Source organism: Cebus imitator, unplaced genomic scaffold (genome assembly GCF_001604975.1).
Source record: "Cebus imitator isolate Cc_AM_T3 unplaced genomic scaffold, Cebus_imitator-1.0 Scaffold63, whole genome shotgun sequence".
NCBI classification, from domain to species: Eukaryota; Metazoa; Chordata; class Mammalia; order Primates; family Cebidae; genus Cebus; species Cebus imitator.
The window spans coordinates 4,938,917-4,949,849 of record NW_016107378.1 but is presented as its reverse complement, the minus strand read 5'-3'; the positions used below and the strand labels follow the sequence as shown (position 1 = coordinate 4,949,849).

General features: G+C 52.1%; 1 protein-coding gene across 1 annotated transcript in view; it reads left to right on the top strand.

The window, feature by feature from the left end:
- LOC108305469 (cyclin-Y-like protein 1) overlaps positions 1-876 on the top strand; it is a 24,246-nt gene extending 23,370 nt beyond the window's left edge. The window contains exon 10 of the mRNA XM_017530134.2: positions 763-876. Within this exon, the coding sequence (XP_017385623.2) occupies positions 763-876 (114 nt within the window). The remainder of the gene's footprint in view (positions 1-762) is intronic.
- The last annotated feature ends 10,057 nt before the right edge of the window (positions 877-10,933 follow it).

Below are 10,933 nucleotides of genomic sequence, written 5' to 3'. Positions count from 1 at the left end.
TATAAGGTGCCAGTGTTTCAAGTACTAGGTGTAGGAAGGACATGGGTTTTTAGTGAAAAGGGCTTCATGGGACAATGTAAGATTTATGGCTTATGACTCTTGGTGAGTATACAGGAAAATTCCAACTGAAATAGACACATTTAAAATTGGCACTGTCTCTGGCGTCTTGGTGATACTTTGCAATAATACATTTATCTACCACAATGTGCAAGTAAAGTAGCACCTTTTGGTGCTTGAATCATTAGACTTCTTGGATGTTCCGAAACAACCCAGCACGCACCTGCCTCATTAAAATCTGCTTGGAGTGTGTAGTAACTACTAAGGACTGGGTAGACTTTGAACTGCTGAGTAAGTTGATTGTTTGGCACAAGTGTATGTTGATTATGTTGAAGGAACAAGTGCACAGGTAACAGATAGTATTGTTACAAGCTTGTCACAATACTCTTAAAATCTTTAGGAGCCCTATTTTATTTTGCATGTGACAGGAGGGCCATCATCAAGCAATGAGCCCAATTTTAAAATTATAAAGTAAGATCCTCTTGGCTGTAGCAGTCTTTTCATAGCTCTTAAAGGAGACTCCCTTAGTGAATGGGCCAGGAGTTGCATCCTCAGAACCTGGCAGTGTAAACCTCAGCCAAAGCAGCTGCAAGGGAACCCTCTACAGGAATCTGTATGTGTGGCTTCTCATCAATTATGCCTTGTAAAAAATGCTGAAGCCTTTTTAAAAATTGTACCCGTTTTCTCTTTGATTGACTTTTCTAGGCTATGTCACGGCTGTGTGAATACAAAGACTTGCATCTAGGCGTCGCCGCTATGAGAAGGGCCGTCAGCATGGATTTCATCGGTGCTCGGCATACTAATGCCATCTTATCTTAAAGAGAGAAATTAGCATTACAAGATCCTGGACTTGTCAACTATAAAGACTACAAAATATCACTTCTCCTGCTGAAAAAGTCCAGCAAAATTAGGATTTTCTTTTATGTTTTTTAAAAAAATGTTTATTGTTGTTATTGTTGTTGCTGTTGTTGTTGTTGATTAGGATTTTCATAGAGCAGAGGCTTCTTCAAATAACCACACTGTGAAGCTGGGTGATGGCAGCATGAACAGTGGTGCCAGGTGCTACCTGCCCTTCTTGTTCCACTGAGTCCAGATGGCATTCCTAGGGCACCACCTTCTTGAACAACTCTTGGGGAGGAAGACTGTCACATGGACACAGCACATCCCAGTTCAGAGTCCTCAGTCACCCACAGTCCCAAGCAGGTGACAGTCTGAGCTGAGCCGGAATTCAAAAAACTTTAGAATTGGCTCCAGATTTGTGAGAGTACCTGGGTTTGGATCTCTGTCCACGGAGGCACTGAATGCACGATGGCCCCAAACGACAAGTGTGGGAAGAGAGAATGGCATGGGGACAAGGCTGTCATCACTCCAAGTACCATTGGGGCTCAGTCCTGTTCATCTAGTCTTTGGAGGGAATCTGTGCAAGTGAAATGAGGCTCCCACATCGTGGTTATAAAGGGAGAGATGAAATCAGCTCATCTTCCCCCAGGCCCATAATGGTCATGCCAAAACACAGAGTCTTGCTGTGTTACCAGGCTGGAGCGCAGTGGCAGGATCTCGGCTCTCTGCAACCTCTGCCTCCCGTGTTCAAGTGACTCTCCTGCCTCAGCCTCCCAAGTAGCTGGGACTATAGGCATGAACCACTAACCCAGCTAATTTATATATTCTTAGTAGAGACAGGGTTTCATCATGGTGGCCAGGTTAGTCTTGATCTCTTGACCTCGTGATCTGCCTCCCTCAGCCTCCCAAAATGCGTAAGGAATAAAGGAAAATGGATTCCCCTGTGGGAATTCTGCTAGACTCTTCCTTTCTTTTCCCTTTAACCTAGGGGGAGCGTCTTGAGGTCACATGGGGTGAGGCGACCACGAGTGGGGTCCCTAGAGCTGCCGCTGGGAGGAGTGTGTATGTGGAGATGGGTTTCGTGGCCACGTTTCTTCCTCGGGTCTTTCTGGTTGTGATGGTGGCTTTGAGGATGGTTTCTGAGGATCCTCTCCAGGGGAGTCCTCCACCTGTGGTGTCTCCCTTGGGGGAAGGCCCGAGGATATCTGGAGAGGGATTCATAGGGTCACCCCTGTGTGACAGAGGTGCCTTGTGCGGGTCCAGAAAGCAGCGTTTTAGGGGCTGTGGAGCCTCATCTCCCCTGCAGGGTGGGCGGGATGTCTGAGGGAGTGCTGGAGGGAAGCCCTGTGTGTCGGGGTCTCTGTGTAGTCTCAGTACAGCCCTAGACCTGGGGACGTCATGATGGAGACTCAGAGGTGCTTGGGGCAGGGAAGGGGACAGCCTAGGCAGTCACCAAGGTGTGACAGCATCGCTGATGCCAGGAGGCAATTTTGGGAGGGGTCTTTGGAGGGGAATAATTGTGGAGTCCCCACGGGCGGGGAAAGTATGAGGGTGCTCCAAGGTTGGAGGTCACTGCGGGGTGGGTGGGAATAACCTAGGGGGGCTCTCAGGGGAATAATGGGCCCCCCAAGGGTCAGGGGTGGAAGGGAGGGGCCTCGGCAGGTCCTGTGTTGCAGGGCCCTTTTGTAGGGCGTCTGAGAGATGGATCCCGGGGGTTCTGGAGGTCACTGGTACCCCGGGTGGGGTGTTTTCCAGGGTCAACGCTTCCTGGGTCCTAGAGCAAGGAAATGAAACTGGCTTCTTCCTGCCCACCGCCTGGTTGGCGCTTGGCAAATCCCTTCGGGGAGTCCCGGGGCTCCTGGGCAGGGAAGCTCCTTGAGCCCTGGGGGACAGACAGGCCACCCCTTGAAAGCCGGCAGCAGGAACAGATGGAGCTATGCACCTCTGCATCCTTTTATTGTCGAATTGGAATTGGGTTTTCTTGGCGATGGTGCAGGTCTGAGGGTGAGTCCGGTGCTTCCCCTGCTCCTTCTCTGCCAGACACAGTATTCATTGCAGATCTGACTCCCTGGGCTGGTGCTGAGGGGACCGTGGCCTGGTGCAGGGCGATATCCAGGCTCCAGGGACTGTCAGGGGCCATCTGCGCCCTGCAAGCACCAGGTCCACCCCAAGCTCCTGTGCTGCCCGAGGAGGGCGCCTGGCACCAAACGCAGACCCACAGCCTGAGCTCCTGAGATTCTTTTTATTTTTGACACAGAGTCTTGTTCGGGAACCAGCCACGCCAGGTAGGGATACAAACAGAAGTAATGCGGAGGGCTGGAAAAAAAAGAAAAGAAAAAGAAGGCAAATTATTGAATGTGGTAGTCATGAAATACGGGGTTTTGTATTGGATTTCATTGTTACTTTGGGTTTAGAATGAGTGACCGAAGGTAGTTTTAGGACTGGGATAGACAACTGTAAAGCTCCAGGCAACTGGGACCAGGAGGGTCTTGCTGACCTTCCTGTGAGATGGCTCTTTTGAGCTGTATTTGATAAGGGATATACCCAATCCAATGAGTACAGCTTCACATTCCTAACAGTCTGTGAGTCACAGTGGTCTTCAATGAATTAAAATCATTTCCTTTGCTTTTCTGACCTGGTTAAACGAATCACATGGTTCCTGCCCATTAATACCCCTACGTCAGTAACCAAACACGTGCCTGTTAGCTTGCTGCCTTTCTTTTCTTTATTATGCTTTGAGCTGGACAAGAAATATATTTCATTTTTACAATCTGTGACTTGGGTTTCTGAAAGTCGAAAGTACCTTAGTGTATGTTGATATGTTTATTTTTTTAAATGCTTTACTGGGGTATACTTTGCATTCACTCTCCTTTGCCACGTCAGATCTAGACAACAATCAATTTTATGTCTCTATACACGAGCCTATTATCAAAATGTCTAATACCCAGGATCATGAATTATGTGGTCTTTTGGGCCTGGTTCTTTCAGTCAGCCTAATGATTGTGGGTTTCATTTCTGTGGTAGCGTGTCTCATTACATCATTCCTTTTGGATGGCAAGTAGTGTTCTATTGCATGGACAAGACCACATATGAGCATGTTATGAGCATCCATATAAGAGTCTTTATGATTAGAGGAATTTTATTTCTTTTGCATACTAACTTTGTGTTAGAGGTTCTGTGTCCTCTAGTGATTTTTTGTGCAACATTTTGAGGGATAGCCCCATTTGTGTTTTGTTTGTTTTGTTTTCAAGGTGGCTACAATATTTTACATTCCCATTTGCAGCATATGTGAGCTCCATATTCCTCACTTCTTTTCTGACATTTGTCATTGTATCTTTGCTATAGCCATTTAAGTGGGTGTCAATTAGTATTAATTGTGGTTTGACTTGTATTTTCTTAACAACGAATGAAATTGAGCCAATTGGCAAATTGTGTATCTTCTATGGAAAATGTCTATTCAGTGATCATAGAACCTCTGTCCTCCCCCTGAATATCTGCAATTCAAAATCCCAGGAAACACATGGAGCGGCAGGGTTCAAGTTGGGGACACTGGGAAGTCCTCAGGCCACCCCCCCAGGAGAGCAGGGCGAGCTTGTGATGGCCCTGAAGCTCTGACAGCCCTGCCCACCTGAGACAGGGGCCCACACAGAGGAGGTGGTCTTGCTGGTCCCCCAATGCCTGGGTGTCCTCTAGAGACATTTGGGAGAAGGTCCTTTGCCAACAAGGATCCCTGCTAGCCAGCAGGCAGGTGTGAGTGTGTGTGTGTGTGTGTGTGTGTGTGTGTGTGTGTACCAGAATTCTAGTGTTCACAGTGGAATTTGAAAATGACAGTGTAAAGCTAAAAATTTAATCACACATCATAACACACCTGCAAAATTAAACCACTGCATAACAACACTCTGCTCTGTGCTAGGTGGGTTGTTCCAGAACTCAGGGCCCTGGGAACCTCCCTCCCGACAGCGCACTATACAGCGTGTGAGGCCACATACATGTGAACCAGGGTGGAAACCAGCACAAGAGCATGGACCAGGACCCATCTGATGCCTCCAACAGGGCTGAGGATAGTCCCTTGTCCTTCCTGAGCATTTTCACTGGGGCTGACCTGGGAGGTGCATGAGGCACTGGGGTTGGGAATTGTGCAGAAGTGCAGAGAGCATGGGGGCCAGGAACTGATGAGGGGGTGAGAAATAGGCCTTCCAACTGGAGGGGTCTGGGGAGGCACCCAGACCAGGACCACATTTGGGAAGAGAGACAACTGGCCCTGGACATCCTTTCCTTGTGAAGACCAGCAGCCGTGGGACCCGCAGAAGGGCTAGAAGATGAACCCCCTCAGAGGCACACCACTTGAGCACATCCTTACAGGGAGCCAGGAGCAGCCATGGTGTCCCCTGCAGACCCAGATCTGTGACTGGAAGGTGGGACTCCCTGGAGGAGCAAGGAAGAGGTTCTTCAGTGGGGCAGAGGGCCACACTCCAGGAGGGGTGGTGCATTCACGCTTGACCATTCCTGCAACCCTTGCAGTGACTGAAAGTGCTCACCATAAGCAGCCAGAACCTACCTTCTGGGGACCACAAGAGGCATAGGGACCTCACGTGCTTCTTTGTGATCATGGCTGAGGACTGGCAAGGCCGAATCATCGAACACACACGGGGCTTTCACCTGAATCAGTAGGTCCCTGCCAGCCTGCAGTGACCCCCTGACATGCTATTGGTTCTGGGTCTGTGGGAAGACACTCAGCCACCCACTCAGTGACCACCCCCTCTTTGTAGATCCATGACCTCTCATCACAACCCCAAACCTACACGCAGCTCTTCTGAAGCCCTTCCCTAGCAGAGCTGCTCAACCGGATCAGCTGGACCTGCAGAATCCACTTTGCAGGAACGCAGAAGAAAAGGTGGTGCGTGTGCCTCTTCTGCCCTGCCTGTCTCATGCACACAGGGAAAGCAGATGAACTGGCCAGCCTGAACTCCAGCACTTCCACCTGAAGAAACTGTCCCCAGCCCCTCCTGCCTCAGTTCCTCTCTAGGGAGTCATCAGCCCGCATGGGAGAGAGCAACCCTGGGAGAGGAACCCATTGGCTTCTGTCTGACTTTAGGGCAGTGTCACAGGCTGTGGAGAACCAAGGGCAGGAGGGCCTTGGAGTAGAAGGGGCCCATGGCAGGGCACTGAGCCTGGGGGGCTGCCCCATCTCTCCATCCCCTGCCTGTGACAGGGTCCAGAGGAATGGCCACCTTGTTCCAGGTGTGCAGCTGGATGGCCCCCAGGGAGAACACACCATGGACTGTGTGTGCACAGAGGACACCTCCACCTCAGGCTGGACTGCAAAGAGCACATTTCTGTACAGGGGCCTGTGGTCTGGTCCTGTGCTCACCCGGCACCCACTTCCCTCCTGGGTGCCGGACGGTTCTGTACACTCTCCTATAGGCTCCATGCTGGGCTGTTCATTAGGGCATCTGGGCCTGTCCACAGGGAGGTGGAAGAAGGGACATCCTAGAGGAGGTCTCAGGGATAAGGGAGCTCGTGTCTCCCTCCCTGGCTCCTCTGCAGACCTGGGCCTGGAATGAGGAGCTGCAGATGATGAGGAAACTGCCCCCAAGGAACTGCTTGAACCGCTGCTTTAAAAAAGGGCGATATTGAAGGTGCCCACAGCCTCTGGTGAGTGACTGGCCGCCTCAGACCCACCTGCCACGTACTGCTGGGTTGTCCTGTGGAGAGGTGGAAGGAGAGGGAAGCTGGCACAGGCCAGCCCTGTCAGGTGCCCTGAAGGTGTTCAGGGTCCCCTGCGAGGCCTCCTAGCCTTCTGCTTCCTGGAAGGCCACCTCAGTGCCTTTTTCTGGCTTCTCTGATTCTCTGGGGTGAGAGGGCTCAGCTTCCCACTGGGCTGAGTGGCCAGGGCCATCCCTCTTCCTGCCCTTCACTGACCACAATGGGGCCCACACCTGGGCCCATGCAGCCCAGCTGTGGTCTTTGAAGGGCAGGATTTAATTTGCATAGCATGTTTGGCTTGCTGGGGTTTAAAAGTTCTAGTGCTGTTGCTAAATCGTGGCTTAGTAAACCTCTCCTAATCTCACAGCCTAGAGATGATGATGGAAGAAGTAGGAGCTGGAATTTTTTGGTACTGACTTGACCAGGGATGGTGCAGCTGCTTTCTACACATTATTTTCTATAGTCTTTGGGAAACCTTGTAAATGTCAATACCTTAACTGTTACTGTTTTTATTGTAACTCAGGGATGAGGAAACTGAGTCTGGGAGGTTCCTGCCCAAGCCTACCTGGCACATAGCTGCTGGACCCCATTCCCGCTCCAGCCCTCACACTCCTCATTCATCACTAAGTGCTGACATCTCCTTGTGTTTAGATTTTTCAGAAGAAATGGTTTTCTTGCCCTTTTCTAACTATGAAGAGACTGAGGCTAAGGTCCCTGCACTCCCAAGGCAGGCCTGGTTGCCTCCAACATCTAGGTGAGCTTGGCTGGTGGATACAGATTCAGGCTTCTGTGAATGGGACCTGTGGTCTCCCAACCTTGGTCCTCCCAGGTGCACAGTGACTTCATGGCAGCAGCCACACAGGGGCCATGGTGGCCATTGACAGCAGCATGACAGCTATCAGCTCCAGTGAGGAGACCAAGACGCAGATGTTCATGGGGAAAGACATCTTCTTCAGCCTGGGCTTTCATGCAGGACTTTGGTGGGGATGTGGTGGCCTCCGTAGTACCCACCACCGAACTGAATGGTGGGCACAACATAGGGCGGTGGACACGGAGGGGCTCTGCACACTGGGCATGGTGATGATCGATGACCGTAGCTACCGGCTCATGGACCAGTCCATTATTCCTGGCACCCCAGCGTGGGAGCAGGAGCAGCACTTCATCATTTGTATGGCTCCACTGGCGTTGGCGAGACAGTGTGGTCACAGCCATGTACGTGGAGCTGCCAGAGAGCTCAAGTTGGTGCTCCAGATACTGAGGCACTGGGTGCTCAATGACCACAATGAGGAGACGGAGCTCTGTGCCATGGTGCGTGCAAGGATGTCATTGGCAAGGCAGGCACCATCGCACCCTCCACCTGCTCTGTGTCTCCTTCCAGCCACGGCTTCCTGCCTGTGCCAGTGCCCAGCTGCCATGCCGGCTTCCCCCTTGGCCACTGGCACAAACTCTGCTCTCTGTGCCAGAAGCTGGTGGATGCCTTCGTGGACAAAGGGGAGGAGCAGCCCTGGGAGGCTGTGGCAGTGGCCGGCATGGGCACCTTTGGTTGTTCTGGGACTGGGTCCTTGAAGAGACCAATTCTGGAAAGTGAAGAAGCCATATTCAGTAGATGTCCCTTCCCATCTCCCATCCACCCTGTGGTTAGTCTCCCAAATGCAGAGATCAGAGGCTTTGCACTGACTGCAAACTAGAGAGCAGCCAAACCAGTGACCCGGTGGGGGCAGTGCTGACCTGTTAAGGAGTGTGTGGAAATCTGCTGGGTGGCTGTGAATGTCACAATGCTGGGCTGGGCAGGTGGGGCACTGGGTGTTGGTGCTGCTGGTGTTTTGTGCTTAGGAGTTGGCCTCATCAAATGTCCCAAAGCATGAAGAACTCTCTTTCTCAAAATGCCAGTGGCATTCCTGTCGCTATAAAGATCTCTGGCCTGAATGGAGAGCCCCTTCCTTCTCCCCTCATTCTATGTCTGTCTTCCTGCCTTGGGAGATGGTGTTTCCTGTGACCTGCTGCTGTTGGGTGTGAGCATGCACACACGGACACCTGCATACCAGGCAGGATATGTCACCATGCCTGCAGGCTGTGCAGCCTCAACTTTCTTCAACCACAGCCAGCCAGGAAGCTGCCAGGCCAGCAAAGCTTTCGAATACCCCATCCCATCTCCTCCACCGTGTCTGCTATGCTGCAGGTACCCTCTCTTTTATAAAGCCGGCTGCCCTTCAGCTGATGCAGCTGAAAATCAACAAGCTAGGGGTCCCTTCCTCCTTGGAAAATAGCAGTCTGCTTTCCATGGAGTCTTAGCTTGAAGATCCTCTGGTGCCCAAGGCGGAAAATGAGCAAAAGGGCAGCATGCTGGCATCTTGGTCAAGGTGAAGGAACTGCCTGAGACCATTGCAATAGAGGACAGCTCAGTGGGGATTGCCATGGATGCCAGGGAAGAGTCCCCAGCCTGGTCCTGGCAGCTGGTCCTTGACAGGCATAGCTCATGACCCAGCCTCTCAGAGAGGCAGGCGGACATCTCCACAAGGAGCTGTCAGGCAAGGCTCAGGCAGCCTACCCCACCAATGGCAGTGGGTGGTCATCAGGTCCTGTCTCCACAGTAGACCCTCAGCGCCAGGAGGTGATCCTCGACATATGCAAGGGAGTCAGCTTTATGAGCAGCATGGCCTTCCACATTCCCTCAACCAGATATCTTCTCACCAGGCAAGGTGGGGGCTGGTCAGCACAGGAGTCCTGCAGGACAGGACAGAGCCTGTTGGGGGTGAGAAGGGAACTGGGGCCCTCCATGCTGGTGGGCCTGTCCAGCTGCTCCTGGCAGCCCCGGGTGGCTTCTGTCTTGCCACACGCATCTCCCTTCTGCCTGGCCCAAGCTTCTCTGTGCCTCCTCCAGGGGTTCACTTCCCCAAGTCCAAATGAAGTTCAGAACCAGGAGCAGCTGATGAAAGATGTGGCTGCCTTCTTGCTCTCCTGCCAGATCCCTGCTTGGAGAGGGAGGGGCCGCAAGGGTAGGTGGGGGCATTTGAGGCTTTATCACCCTAGTTGAAAGGCTTTTCCGTCTAGCTGGTGTGAGATCAACTTGGTTTCTTGAGCTGTTGTTGGCGGGGACCAAGGGTGGCCTAGGGAATGAGTAGGGTCCACAGCTCCTGGGTGCTCTTCTGGAGAGACGTGGTTTCTGGAACTTTGCTAGAGTGACACAAAAAGACCTCCATGGTCAGTGAAAGGTCAGTTCTTGGAGTCAGCTTGTGGTTTTTAATCTGCCATCTCCTGCAGCGGTGGATTGGGCTGGGTGCTTCCTGCTCTAAGAGGTGGAGTCATGCTCTGCAAAGCACCAGGGAGGCCTCTAGCCCACAGGCTCAGCTGCTCCTGAATTCCCCAGCTTCTGGGACACATCTCTCTCTCTCTTTCTCTCCCTCTCCACCTCCCCCTTCCCCACCCCCGCCCCTGGCTCTGCCCTGTGGCTGCCACGATTGCAGGGTGAACTCAAGGATAGTCCTGGGTGCACCCTGTCACCTTCGCGTCACACTGCACTGGCTCATTATCCCCACGGCCATTTTCATTATGGGGACCCCTGGATGATCCAAGAACGCCATGCCGGGAACACAGGCAGCTCAAGGCCTGGCTCAAGGGACACCCCAAGAACCCCTGTCCCACCTCACACTAGTCCCCAGCAGCTTCACCAGTGTGCGCAGGCACCGCCAGACCAAGGCGATTCTCTCCTGAGGGGCGCACAGCAAGGACCAGGAAGATGGAGGATGGAGCCCGCCTCAGTAGCGACACTGAGGGCGACCGGGAGAATGCAGAGGACAACGAGGAGATCCACCTGGAGATAATTCATCTCAAGACCAACAAGTACGATGGTGACAAGAGCAAGGAGGACAAGGAGGGCAAGGCTGAGGCGCCACAGATGCCTGACTACCCCCACAAAGAAAATTAATTAAGAAAACGGACAGAACATCTGAACCTAGAAACTGTGTGTGGTGCCACACAACCCTACATTTATGCTGAGAGGGCAACACGTCCCTGAGAACAGTGGAAGCTTTAGATCTGCAACCCTCCTGGACTACACCCTAGGCAGCTCTTCCTTTGACTGGTTCTAATTAGTAGTGTGTTCTTGTAATGAAACATAGCCCTAAGTTTAATAGCTTTCAGTGAGTTCCAGGAACTTTTCTAGTGAATTACTGAATGTGAACTTGGTTTTTGGAAACCCCCAAACTTGCAGCTGGTGTCAGAAGTGAGGATGGTCTTGTGTGGGGTGTAAGTGTGTGTTGGGAAGTGGTGTGTGTGGTGTGTGTGTATGTCTGTGTTGGGAAGCAGTGTGTGGTGTGTGTGAAGTGTGTGT